This window comes from Phytophthora ramorum, assembly GCF_020800215.1.
Source record: "Phytophthora ramorum isolate Pr-102 chromosome Unknown Phyram_PR-102_s0005, whole genome shotgun sequence".
Classification (NCBI taxonomy): Eukaryota; Oomycota; class Peronosporomycetes; order Peronosporales; family Peronosporaceae; genus Phytophthora; species Phytophthora ramorum.
In genome coordinates, this window is record NW_027150651.1 from 1,645,532 (window position 1) to 1,659,239 (window position 13,708).

General features: G+C 56.0%; 4 protein-coding genes across 4 annotated transcripts; 2 read left to right on the forward strand and 2 right to left on the reverse strand.

Annotated features, from left to right (window-relative positions):
• Positions 1 to 272: 272 nt before the first annotated feature.
• Positions 273 to 1,047, reverse strand: KRP23_6229 (NEP1-interacting protein 1; the record flags this gene model as incomplete). Its single annotated transcript, XM_067891395.1, has 2 exons — positions 273 to 755; positions 832 to 1,047. 2 exons carry the CDS (start codon positions 1,045 to 1,047, stop codon positions 273 to 275), a joined length of 699 nt encoding a protein of 232 aa, XP_067745755.1.
• A 140-nt stretch (positions 1,048 to 1,187) lies between these two features.
• On the forward strand, positions 1,188 to 2,061 carry KRP23_6230 (putative tyrosine-protein phosphatase OCA1; the record flags this gene model as incomplete). Its single annotated transcript, XM_067891396.1, has 2 exons — positions 1,188 to 1,594; positions 1,665 to 2,061. 2 exons carry the CDS (start codon positions 1,188 to 1,190, stop codon positions 2,059 to 2,061), a joined length of 804 nt encoding a protein of 267 aa, XP_067745756.1.
• Positions 2,062 to 2,246: 185 nt separating this feature from the next.
• KRP23_6231 (DNA polymerase kappa) lies at positions 2,247 to 4,386 on the forward strand (the record flags this gene model as incomplete). Its single annotated transcript, XM_067891398.1, has 2 exons — positions 2,247 to 3,092; positions 3,172 to 4,386. 2 exons carry the CDS (start codon positions 2,247 to 2,249, stop codon positions 4,384 to 4,386), a joined length of 2,061 nt encoding a protein of 686 aa, XP_067745757.1.
• Positions 4,387 to 8,584: 4,198 nt separating this feature from the next.
• On the reverse strand, positions 8,585 to 11,287 carry KRP23_6232 (Pyruvate, phosphate dikinase 1, chloroplastic; the record flags this gene model as incomplete). The annotated part of the gene is made up of 1 exon (XM_067891399.1): positions 8,585 to 11,287. One exon carries the CDS (start codon positions 11,285 to 11,287, stop codon positions 8,585 to 8,587), a length of 2,703 nt encoding a protein of 900 aa, XP_067745758.1.
• Positions 11,288 to 13,708: the final 2,421 nt, after the last annotated feature.

Sequence of the window (13,708 nt, forward strand, 5' to 3'; positions counted from 1 at the left end):
TGGCCAAATCCGTTTACGACCAATGATTGGTTGAAAATCGAGTAGATTTGCAAGTAATTAGTGACCAATCGGAGAGGAACAGCACAAGTTGAAGGCAACTTGCCTTGGCGAAATGCACGCAATTATGATGCGCAGATAGTATTGACAGCTTACAGAGAAAACATACTTGCTATTGGCATGGCGTCGCGATCGCGAGGTTGCCCGAGTTGATCCAGTACAAAACGAAGCTAATGATGCTCTCCCCCTTCGGTCGGGGATGATAGCTCCCACCTCTACTCCAGAGCTTGATTGCAGAGCGGGCAGGACGGCGCGCGCTGCGAGTTGACCGAGGTGAAGGCCCACTTGTCTAGACACTCGAGGTGAAACTCGTGCTTACACTTGCGCAGTAGACGCAGCGCGTCGCCGGTTTGGTACTCTTCGCAGCAGATGCAGCACGTGTCGTTGTTGGACGGACCTCCCCTGTACTTGACCAGCAGCTCCACCAGCTCGCCACGCTCGACACAGCCCGCGAAGTCCACGTCGCGACGCTCGAGCCGTTGTTTGAGGTCGGCGATGCTGGCATCTTTGAGCTCCTCTGGCGTCTTGAACTCCTCCGTAGGCATCACCTGGATCGTGCGCAGCGTGCGGTTAAACGTCTCAGAGCGCGCGTCCTCCTGCGCCGCACGGTTCTGGTTGTTGGTCTCGCGCTGCGCCGCCGCCGCTGACACCTGCGCGTAGGCCTCTCGGAAGAAGGCCACCCAGCCCATCTCGGGATGCTGCAGTAGTAAACCCCACCAGTCAGTCAGCTGCTATTAATAATACTATTATTGACAGAGCATTTGCAGTGTGTACCCGGCCACGGAGCTGGTGCAGCACGCGGCAGAAGCGCGCAGCCTTCCAGAAGGTCATGAGCGACAGGCCCAGCAAGAAGAGGATGGCCACGTTGAGCGCCAGCGACGCGCCCTCGTTGTCCGCCGCGTTGCTCTGCAGAAGCGGCATCACCACCTGCACGAACAGCAGCAACGCCACCATCCACGGGTTGTCCGTCGCGTTGATCATCACGAACATGGCTGCCTCGCTTCCTCCTCGTAGACTCGACTTTTTGCAGATGTGGTCCCATAAAAGAAAGTCAAGTTCGCTCCGGCTATATCCCGTGATCCCGCATCAATGGGTACCTTGTACCATTGACCACAACGCCGGCGAGCATCATGAACGCGACGGCGCCGGCGCTGATCCCGCCCTTCCGCTTCAGCACCGTCCAGCAGGGATTGTACCGCGGCGCGTACCCGACGCTCAAGAACTTCCGCTTCCTGCGGCGCCTGGGGCTCAAGACCGTCGTGTCGGTGATCCCGGAGCCGCCCACGAGCGACCTGGCGGACTTTTGCGCCAGCGAGAAGATCGCGCTCCACCATTTCTACGCCGAGAAGTTCACGTCCGACAATGTGACGGTGTCGCCCGCCACGGCGGCACAGATTATCGAGATCCTGGTGCAGAACAAAAAACTTCCGCTGTACATCCACTGCCTGGACGGGTCCAATGTCACGGGCATCGTCGTCATGATCCTGCGCAAGCTTCAGAACTGGACCAAGCTGGCCACAGTCTCGGAATTCTGCAGGTGAGCTGCCGTTTGCAATTGGTGATTGCAGTTTCCCTACTGCCGCTGACGGTGTATTTCTTGGTTGCAGGTTCACGCGGGACCATGGTATTGAGAAGGACGAGTCCGAGTACCTGGCGGCCTTTTCGGAGGAGATCGTGGTCACGGCCGACGCCCCGCAGTGGCTCTGGAACGGCGTACGGGTTACAAAGCACCCGACGATGATCGTGCACCAGCCGGACCTGGAGCTTGCAACGGCCAGCACGCTGGATGCTGCAGGGAACCCGAACAACGGCGCGCCCAACCTCAAGTGGGAGACGGAAGTCGAGAAGACGGAGGCCATCCTGCGTCAATTCGAGGAGGCCAGTCGCAACCGCATTGGAGACGTCGTGGAAGGCAATGAAGAAGTGGAGACGATCATCGAGGAGGCTCTACAGGACCTGCCATTGACGCGATCGCTCGAAGCTCTCGACCTCGCAGGAGTCTGATAGCCGCAGGCTCAAGATACTAGGCAGCGACATACATGTTATTTTCGATACTTCCGGCCCAGCTGGCCAACTTCGCTTTGGCGCCTCCTGGAGATCGACATGCTGCACATGGCGCGCAGTCTATGCCACATAAATGACACACCATCGACTTGACAAGTGCTCTTCAACGCACCACCAAAATCGACATGGCATCGGCCAAGCCCAGCGATGATACACCCGCAGCTCCTTGCACCGATGCAGCGGCCGCCGCCACATCCGCCATGTTCGTGTTCACGGCGGACAAGGCTGGCATGAAGGGCGTGGACAAACAGCACGTGCAGGAGGTGGTACACAAGATGTCCAAGGACTCGTCCTTCTACCACAAGTCACTGCGGGACAACAAGAAGGTGGAGCAACGAGTGGTTGCCATGCGCGAGAAGCTCGCGTGCATGACGGGTGGTCAGCAGCTGAGACTGCAACAGGAGGCTGACGCCCGCGCCGCGCAAATGGAGGCGACGCGAGACCTCTCGCGCACCGTTGTGGTCGTGGACATGGATATGTTCTACGCTGCAGTGGAGATGCGAGACAACCCCACGCTGCGCGACGTGCCGCTCGCAGTCGGCGGCCTTAACATGATTAGCACTACCAACTATGCAGCTAGACAGTTCGGCGTGCGCGCTGCCATGCCTGGGTTTATTGGCAAGGAGCTCTGTCCAGAGCTGCACTTTGTGCCGGTAGACATGGAAAAATATGCAGGCGTAACTGCTCAGATCCGTGCCGTGTTCGCAGAGTACGACCCAGACTTCGAGGCTTTCAGTCTGGATGAAGCGTGTCTGGATCTCACGGACTATGTGGCGAATAACTGGCAAAAGTATATTTCAGCTGCTGTTGAGGAGAGAATAGAGAACGGAGACGAGAAACGGTGGGCATCGACGGCTGCCGGGCGTGCTACGATTGCAGCGGCAGTCGTCCGTGAGCTACGCCAGAAAATCTTCGACTGCACACAGCTGACTGCCAGTGCCGGAATCGCAGTAAACGCCATGCTTGCCAAGGTACTGTCGAGAAACAACACTTCATCGTTTTTCTGCAGCTAACTAAGGGCCCTTGTTTTGGTCGGTGCTGTACATGTAGATTTGCTCAGACATGAACAAACCCAACGGACAGTATGTGCTGCCATTCACACGCGACCGCGTGATGACCTTCATCCGTGATCTACCAGTACGCAAAATCGGTGGCATTGGCAAGGTCATGGAAAAGATTCTCAGCGGCGCGCTCGATGTACACACAGGCGGCGAGCTGTTCGCTCAACGGGGCAAGATTTGTCACTTGTTCTCTGAGAAGACTGCTGCGTGGCTGCTTCAGACGTCTCTGGGGGTACGAGGGCGCCGTGAACAACAGGAACGCAAAAGTTTTAGTCGCGAACGCACGTTCCGCAGCCTTAGTGACCCTAAGCAACTCGAAGACAAGTGCCTGGAGATCTGCAAGATGCTCGCCAACGACCTGGAGAAGGCGGGCAAGGCCGCCAAGCACGTGACATTCGTCTATAAAGACACTGATTTCGCCCGGTGCTCACGGTCGATGACGCTGGCATCCGCAGTCTTCACTGCCGACGACTTGTACGCTAACGCTGTCGAGTTACTACGTCGTGAGTTACCACTCACGCTACGTCTGATGGGCGTTCGTGCAGCGACATTGGTTCCTCGTCCTAGCGGCCCAAACTCGTTTGGAAACGTGGGCAACATTACCTCTTGTCCGGATCCAGGCTTGGCAAGCAAGAAGCGGCAAATAGTCATCAGCAAGTTTGCAGAGCACGTCACTGATTCATTCGCTGCGGTGTCTTCGGGAAGTGGGGGCGAAAACAATGAACGAGACATCAAGGACAACCATATCCTGCCCGCTTCTGGCTACGGTAGTAACCCGAGAAGTGCACCAGAAGTAGACACCAAGCCGTGTCCAATTTGCGGCAAGTTGCTAAATGCTCTGAACAGCATGGAGGTGAACGTTCACATGGATGCGTGCGTGTTGAGATCACCATCAAGGTCATTGTCATCATCGCCACTGCGGCATACAACGCGCAAGAAGGCAAAGGCGAAGGCGAATGACATTCCACACGCTTTCATTGCCGTCCAAGACTCTGAGAAGAAGGCGGACGAGGATGCAAAACCGTGCCCGATCTGCGGCAAATTGCTGAATGCTCGGAGCAACATGGAGGTGAACGCGCACATGGATGCATGCGTCACAAGGGATCGTTCGCCGGCACCCTCGCCAAACAGACCAACGAGCAAGAAGAGGAAAATATCCGAGAACAACATCGACGTGTTCTTCCGTAAAAACTACAACGACTGAAGGGCACACCGTTTTGTACACATTTTGACCTTGTTTGCATTTCGCTCGCTTGGAAGCGCACGCTGTTGACTCCCCTGTAGGCGACGCTCCACGATGGTTACCAAAGCTCGCCCTCGCCCACACTGTACGTACAGTTACAGCCATTTCTGACGCAGGTTGATCACGTGGGGCTCAGCCTGGGGCACAACCTTAGGCCTGAAGTCAGCAATGGCGTCGATCTTCTCGCGCACCTCGGGCGTGATCTTGTCCACGAATTCCATGGCCTTCAGATTTTCATCCAGCTGCTTGATGCTCGTAGCACCCAGGATCACCGTGGACACGTGCGGGTTGGCCGCCACCCAGGCAATCGACAGCTGAGCCAGCGAGCAGCCGACTTCCTTGGCCACCTCGGCAAGCTTGTCCGCCTTGGCGATCTTCTCCTCTAGGCCATTCGACAGCATCTGCTTGTACGAGGGCATCGACAGACGCGAGCCCTCCGGGATGCCGTTGCTATACTTCCCCGTAAGGACGCCCGAGGCCAGCGGCGACCACGTCGTGAGGCCGTAGTTGTACTTCTTGTACAGCACGTCGAAGTCATACTCGACACGCGAGCGCTCCAGAATGTGGTACTGCGGCTGGTCGTACACGGGGCGGATCAGACCGAGGCGGTCGGCGATCTCGCAGGCCTCGATGATGTCCTTGGCGCACCACTCGCTGGTGCCCCAGTAGAAAGCCCATCCCTGTTCAATGAGGAAGTTCATGGCACGCACAGTCTCCTCAATGGGCGTGGAAGGGTCGGGGCGGTGGCAGAACACCAAGTCCACGTAGTCCAGGTCGAAGCGCTTGAGCGACGCCTTCATTCCCTCCACGATGTGCTTGCGGCTGTTGCCCACGTCGTTCGGGCCGGATTTGGTTCCGAAGAAGAGCTTGGTGCTGATGACCAGGTCCTCGCGGCTCCAGAGCTTGCGCTCGACGCCGGCCTTCACCACTTTGCCCATGATAAGTTCCGACTGGCCGTTGGCGTACACCTCGGCATTGTCGAAGAAGTTGACGCCGCTCTTGTAGGCGTGCTCCATGATGCTGTAGGCCTTCTCGAAGTCCAACTGCGTGTCGAAGGTCACCCAGCTGCCGAACGACAGGCGGGACACCAGCAGGCCCGTGTTGCCCAGGAAGCGGTACTTCATGTTGTGCGTCGGCGCGGCCATCGTTTATTAGGAGATCGGAGTTCGTTTGCTTGGGCTCTTGAAGGCAGATTCGCGAATGATACACGATCTTGAGTGAGGTCCATCTAGTGTAATTAACATAAACTTTCCGCCACACTATGATTGGTCACCATTGAAAATAATAGCCAATTAGGAATAAGGGAGATGGGCGGGTATCCGACGATGAAAGTGATTGAACTCGAAGGAATTGATATCATTTCTTTCGGAGTACATGTATGTAGGCCTGGTCCAAGTCGAGCTAACTGCCGAAGGACAGCTTGGACCCAGAAGGCCCGTGTTGCCCTACGGTAGCTTCCAGAAAGCTGTACTTCAGTGGTCTGTTTCTGACAAATGTAAAAGTGCAACGTAATACAAATCAGGCGACGCAAACGTTTAAAGTGCTGGCTGCGTGCGCAACGGCGACACGTTGATGAGTGTATGAACGTTGCTAGTACATGTATCGTACGTGCCGTATACCCTGGGCACCGTACACTGAAGGTAAGAGGTATCGCGATTGATTTCTACGATAAAGCTGAACCTTTCCAGCGTCGAGGTCAACGGCGTTCTTCGCCGCATGCGAGACTGGCAGACCCGCTTTACTCACTCACTCACTCACCGAGGAGGCTGACAGTGCTACGGTGTTGATGAAGTTGCTGACACGCGTATGAGCAAGCTGGCCACCAACTTCGTCAAGACCAACAACGACCTCATTCACAAGCTGCACAGCATTGCCAATGGAGCCTTGTGTTAATGTGAACCATGGCCGATATGTAAGGAGGATAGCTATCACCGCCAACCACAAATGCATCAGCGATCAGGGGAAGGCGGGATGCACGATCGTCACCACCTCCATGCGCAGCACTTGGTAAGCTTATCACACCTTGTTGCAAGAATGCAGCGTAATATTGCGAGAATTAGTATTCCTCCACCAGTACAAACTGCGGCAACTTACTTACTTACCCACACGCTAACGCCGATGGCTTCGTGGACAACCGCCGGCTGGCGAGATATTCTTCAGCACCACAGGAGGCCCTCACTGGCAGGGATCGGGGGCGAATTCGGCGTTCCTTCTCTTCCTACTTGCACGCCTAACATAAGGCTTCACAACCGCACACCATACTCTGGTATTGTTTAGCAGCCCGGTCTTACTTTGGACCGAGTGTTTTGACGGTCAGCTCAAGCCCAGCCGATAGCTTTCCCATGAAAGCTGCAGGCAGCTAGGATTTTCTTTGCATCGTCCCGACAAGAGTCTGGAAGACGCGGTTCATTCCCCAACTTACCTAATCAAGAGCAGCAGAGCCAGTGACGTTTAGGCAATTTTGTCGCTGATCCACGCGTCTGTATTTTCGTCAAGAGCAACAGCCAGGTCGACAGCTAGGAGCACGAAGCCGCTGCTAGGCCCAGCATGTACCATAGGGAGTGCCGTGGCGTGAATCAATCCAATTGGCAGGCCTCTTACAACTAGGCACTGTGCCTAAAATGCCTAGATGCTATTCGCGTAGGCTCGGGGTCGAACGTCAAATCGGCACCTCAAACAGCACACTATGGAAATCCGACGGAGCGTGTCATTCAAGCGGCAGCCTTTGAGCTGCTCCAGCACAACTGGAGGGTACCCGGCACTTGTGAGCTGATGCGCGCGTACGAAGGACCTGACAGCTGCGGCAACGCGTTGTACAGGTGCTGGGGTGTGCGCTTGTTGGCGGCGGCGGCGAAGATTGGCTTGATGCGCAATAGGCAGATATTCTCTGGATTTTATATCCAGAACATACCAAGGATTGCATCGAGGTCTGATTCCTTGCATTTCTAATATCTTTCCTAATATGATTTGGGTTCTTTAACGAAACGAGCTTAGAATGCCGCCTATACTTGGTATCCAGATAGATTATTATTGTATTTGTGACGGTTGACCCATCCAGACGATTAGGACAAAACACCTCAATGATATGATATCATCTATAATCGTATTTTACCTGCAGCATATGATTTATCCAGATATTCGAGCAACATTTCGAATGTATTCCTTCTTCGAGCAGCACGCTACCCCCCCCCCCCCCCCCTCCCCTCGAGAGTAAAACTCAATATTTACATTTACACATCCGCTACCTTGAAACGTAGATTGGTTTTTTATGGAGTCTTTGATAGTAGTGTGCCGATGACTATGCTACATGTAGTACTAGTACTGGACCATTATTATAAAGCATACCATTCCGAGCATTCTAACTGGTGAACGCTAGTACTATTGTAAGTTTCAGGAATTTTGGCACAGCCACCTAGCCATTTCATGACGAGTTGTTGGACCAAGCATGGCGAATTAACGTCGAGCGAGTAACACCTTTGAATGGCTTGACGAATTCGAGAAACGAATTAAGAAATGTGAGAACGAATGGCACACGCGCGCAGTGCCATTCGTTCTGACTATTCGCTAACCACAAATGCTTCTACAATCACTCAAGACGAATTGGCCCTTTCGAAGACGAGATGCATTTCTATTCAAAGCGACTCTCGAGAATGCATGAGCAATTTGTTCGACGAATTCACATTTTTATGTGAAACGTACAATAATATATGCTTAGTACTAAGACTAAGCATATTCTTCCCGGTTAATGGTTTAGTAGTCTGTAAATTGTCCATCTTGATGCTCCTATTGATGAAATCAAGCGGGCCTCGTGGGGTCCATCGGTGAAGGCCTTGGCAGTCCTGTGATGTGGGCGTGTCTGGAGGAGAGACTTACCACAATGCAATGGGCATGACACTAGGGCTACACGCGATCGCCTCTACCGCATTGCTAGTATCATTCGAGAATGAAGCAACGATCTCCGTTGTATCCGCTATAACTACTGTAATAAACAATTCGTGTTTAGATTCAATACGCAGCGATAGATGCCGCTCCAACTAATCGACAACTACACCGCGTCGACATGCACACATGCATGCGAGCGCCTCGCATTTGCTTGCTTGCTTCGCGAGCCTGACATGGCCTCGCTCCTTCTCGTCTTCACTGCCACAGCGGACACCACTTAGGCGCCGGGCACGGGCGAGCTCTTCTTCAGCTTCAGAGCCGCTTGCGCAGCCGCCAGACGAGCGATCATCACGCGCATCGGAGAGCACGAGACGTACTTGAGACCCACCTTCTCGAAGAACTCGATCGACCGCGGGTCGCCGCCGTGCTCACCGCAGATGCCCAGCTCGATCTTCGGGCGTGAGGCGCGGCCGCGCTCTACGGCCAAACGCACCAGCTCGCCCACACCCTCCTGGTCCAGCGTCTCGAATGGGTCCTTCTCCAGCACGCCGTGCTTCACGTAGTACGACAGGAACTTGGCCTGCGCGTCGTCGCGCGAGATGCCGAACGTCATCTGCGTCAGGTCGTTCGTGCCGAACGAGAAGAACTCCGCCACCTCGGCCAGCTTGCCGGCCTGCAGCGCGCCGCGCGGCACCTCGATCATTGTGCCCACCTTGTAGTCGAACGACTTGCCGCGCTTGCCGATCACGTCCTGCACCACGGACTTCACCAGCTTCACCTGCTGCTCCAGCTCCTCGAACGAGCCCACCAGCGGGATCATGATGTGCGGGTGCACCGAGATGCCTTCGCCCGCCACCTTCACGGCCGCCTCCGCGATGGCCTTCGCCTGCATCTCCGTGATGCCCGGGTGTACGATGCCCAGACGGCAGCCACGCAGACCCATCATCGGGTTCGCCTCCTTCAGGCCGGCCAGCCGAGACTGCACGGTCGCCTTGCCCACCTTCATCTCCTGTGCCAGCGTCTCGCACAGCTCCTCCAGCGCGCTACCCTCGTGCGGCAGGAACTCGTGGAGCGGTGGGTCCAGCATACGGATGGTCACCGGGAGGCCGTCCATGGCGCGGAAGATGCCCTCGAAGTCGCCCTGTTGGAACGTGCACAGCGCGTCTAGGGCATCCTGCTGCGCCGGAGAGTCCAGCTCCACGGCACCGATCATGCGCCGCACGGCAGCGATACGCTGCGCAGAGCTGAAGAACATGTGCTCCGTCCGCGTCAGACCGATGCCCTGCGCGCCGTGCGCACGCGCCTCGCGCGCGTCCTCGGGAGTGTCGGCGTTCGTGAACACCTCCATGCGGCGGTGCGCGTCCACCCACTTCATAAACTGTGCCAGGTCGCCGCTCATCGCAGCTTTCTGCAGCGCCTGCTGGCCCTTGATCACCTCGCCGGTCGTTCCGTTCACACTGATGTAGTCGCCCTCGTGCAACTCCACCTCGGCGCCACCCGACGTGTGCACGCACATCGTCTTGGTGTTCGCGTCAATCGACAGCGCGCTGCAGCCACACACGCACGGCTTGCCCCAGCCACGAGCCACCACAGCTGCGTGTGACGTCATGCCGCCGCGGGACGTCAGGATGCCCTCGGCCGCGTGCATGCCGCCCACGTCCTCAGGAGACGTCTCCTCGCGCACCAGCATCACGTTCTCGCCGCGCGCGAACCACGCCTCCGCGTCGGCTGCCGTGAACACAATCTTGCCCATGGCCGCGCCCGGGGACGCCGGCAGGCCTCGGCACAGCACGTCCTTCTGGTACGCCTTCTCGTTGGCGAAGCTCGGATGCAGCAGTTGATCCAGGTGGCGCGGCTCCACGAGCATCACGGCCTCCTCCTCCGTGATCAGCTTCTCGCGCCACATGTCCACGGCGATCTTCAAAGCCGCTGGGCCCGTGCGCTTGCCGTTACGGGTCTGCAGCATGAACAGCACGCCGTCTTGCACCGTGAACTCCGTGTCCTGCACGTCCTTGAAGTGCGTCTCCAGCGTGTGCACCGTCTCGTCCAGCTGCTTGTACACGGTCGGCATCTTCTGTGCCAGCTCCGAAATGGGCTGCGGCGTGCGGGTGCCCGCCACCACGTCCTCGCCCTGCGCGTTCAGTAGGAACTCGCCGTACAGCTTGTTGTCGCCGTTGGCCGGGTTACGCGTGAACAGCACGCCCGTGCACGACTTGTCGTTGATGTTGCCGTACACCATGGCCTGCACGTTCACGGCCGTGCCCTTGAGCCCCGTGATCTTGTTGATCTCACGGTACTTGACGGCGCGCGGGATGTTCCACGAGTGGAACACGGCCTCAATGCCCATGCGCATCTGCTCCCACGGGTCCAACGGGAACGACTGGCCGTGCTTCTCGTAGACCTCCTTGTATTTTTGCACCAGCTCCTTCAGGTCGCTAGCCGTCAGCTCCACATCGAACGTCACGTGGCGCGCCTTCTTCATGGCCGACAGCTCGGCCTCGAAGTCGTCGTGTGGGATCTCCAGCACCACGTCGCCGAACATCTGCAGCAGACGGCGGTAGCAGTCGTACGCGAAGCGGTCGCCGCCGCGCTTGGCCACACCCTGGACGATCTCGTCGTTCAGCCCCAGGTTCAGCACCGTGTCCATCATGCCGGGCATCGAGACGGCCGCGCCCGAGCGCACGGACACCAGCAGCGGGTTCGTCGCGTCGGCGAACGTCACGCCCAGCGTCTTCTCCATCAGGTGCACGCCCTGGCGGACCTCATCCATGAGGCCGTCCGGCAGGCGTCCGCCCACCGCGTAGAATTCTTGGCACACCTCCGTCGTGATGGTCAGTCCGGGTGGCACGTTCACGCCGTTGCGCGCCATCTGACACAGGTTGGCGCCCTTGCCGCCTAGCAGCGGCTTCATGCTGCCGTTGCCCTTGCTCTCGCCCTTCACGAACGTGAAGACGCGCGAGTGCTGGAGCACTTGGCTCATGCTTGCTTGGATGCGGTGTTGCTTGTTCTTGATTGGGGTAGTTGAGGAATGAGCTCTTGGCAACCCAGCGATCAAAACGTGTACATGTAGTAGTAAAAAAACTCGTGCGAGAGAAACGTATTGCTTGGCGAGAAAAATCGAGTCGACCTCCGATCCTCCACGTTGCTGTTTAAATGGCTCGGAAATGTCGGAAAGTCGGCGACTCGTCCTGCAATGCAGTGCGAATTGCCCACTTTCCGACTTTCCGAGCCAAACAAACAGCAGCCAAAATAATATTTGGGCAGTACCACGATGCTCTCGCCACCTAGCCCTCGACTTCAGACGGCGAGTCTATACTGCTACGTTGAAGATTGTTTTCCAGGTTGAAGTGGCACAGACGCCTTGTCTATTGCTAACCGTTAGAAACTCTATTAGAAACGAGGTTTTCCGGTGGTTGACGCTGGAGTAACGGGGCGGCACTGGGATCGTCGCTCGGAAGGACCCTCGGCGCACAAAATCTCTACCGATGGACGGAGATCCATTGCATGATAGTCGTATTACATTCTCTGAACGTCAGAGTGCGCAGTCCCAGACATCTGAAGCGCGTGTCTAGGCTGCGCAGATTTTCGAAACCCAGCGATACCGTAAGAGCTCAGGCCCCAAGCAACCCAAACCTGCCCTCAAGCAGCGAGGACTGTGTTGTGGCGCACTGCGGCTGGTCCTATACTGCGCTACAGCTGAGACTGGTCCTTGCAGCGCTCTTGTTGGTAGCATGGCAGCACTCGTACGGGACGATACTCACGACGAAGTATCCTGCGCAGACGCTTTAGCTTATGCTTCTTGCCAGCAGTAGACGGGTCGGAGTTTCTCCGCACGTGTGTCACCTGACTAGTTGGCACCGGGGGATACGCATGGCTGTTGCCACCTGCTTCCAGTTCCTCGGGCCGTCGATGATTGCTAAAGCTGGCGAAAGCGAACTGCGGCGCAAGTCCTTCGTATCTGGTGCTTCGACTCGTATCATGCGGTACTACTGCAACCTCCGTGTTGAAGTGCGCCGGCGCACAGATGCGCGCGAAAACGGCGGAGATGTTTCACTAAATTTAGAAATTGTCGTCTACCATTTCTTCTCACGAAAACAGCCAAAAAATTCTCTCAGCTTAAGGCTGAGAGCATAACGGAGCCCGGGGATAGAAACTTCAACCAGGCTCGATTTCTTGAAATTCTAAACATTTTGGAGCTGTTTTAAACTTCGACTATCCTGCCTTCACTATAGTCCCAATCCCGCACGGGACAGAGTATCTAAATCTCAACTTCAATGGAATTCACATATTTCTATACTCGTTTATTTAGCCCTAACTTTTGACAACCTGAACGACAAACCACGGTACTGCGCTGATTTGTGTTGCTGAAGTTAACAGTCGCGACTCTTCACTGTTGAGCGAGCGCATAGAAATCAACTTAAGTGAGCAACCACGGAACCGCTTAAGTATCCAGTGGGGCTACCTCAGCAGGTCATTTCTGGCGGGAAGAGCCAATCATACGGCCGTACCATATATAAAAAGCTGACATTTGGGTGTGCCGCATGTGTGGGTGTGCAGCACACATACAGGCGTGGTGGACATTAGAAATGACCCTGTGAGGCGTCGCCAGAAGCGTCGCCATTCCCCCTCTCCCTCTCTTCTTGGGAGGATGCCTCTACTGCAGGGATGCTGACCGTGACGCTACTCATGGGGTTGAGGCACCACGCCCACGAAATGCCTCCAGCACCGCTATGAACAGCAGTATGTGGCGCTGAAGGACGGGGGGGGGGGGGGGGAGTTACGTGGTCGGGAGGCCATGGCTGTGCTGCTCTAACAGCAAGAGTCAAGATCATCTAGCTGAATGGTGATTGAAGACGCTCCGAGCGTTGCCAGCACCACAAGATGAAGCAGCGATATTAACTACAGTGATCACTGGTGATGTGGCAGCAGGGCACACTAAAGGAGAGAGTTTCAAGCCCAGAGTAGGCAAATGCTTTCATTTACTATTTTATCTCCACTACTGTGGAGTGACCACAGAAGCAGTGACGTTAGGAAGGTGGAGAGGTATGGATTGATGATAGTGTATTGTGGTAAATGTGGCGACGATCGAAAATGATGTGGCAGCGAGTGTCGGACAACCGCCGTAGCGATGACAACAAAAGTATGTAAGGCATTGGAATGGTTTGAGCAAAAACGCACGTGAACGGTTGGCATTTTGATACGTATATTGTTGTTTTTGATCAGCCGCAGCTGCATCCAGTGCATTCTTGCTGCCGCGATTCTGTCCTAATCCCATGGCATGTGACGACTTCGTGACGAACGACGCAGATCATGAGCGGCTCCAAAGGCTATAAGGTTACCTGCTTCGACACACAATTGAGCCAGCCGCACTGGCATGGGAACAGCCGGTTGCGCTTGCGGT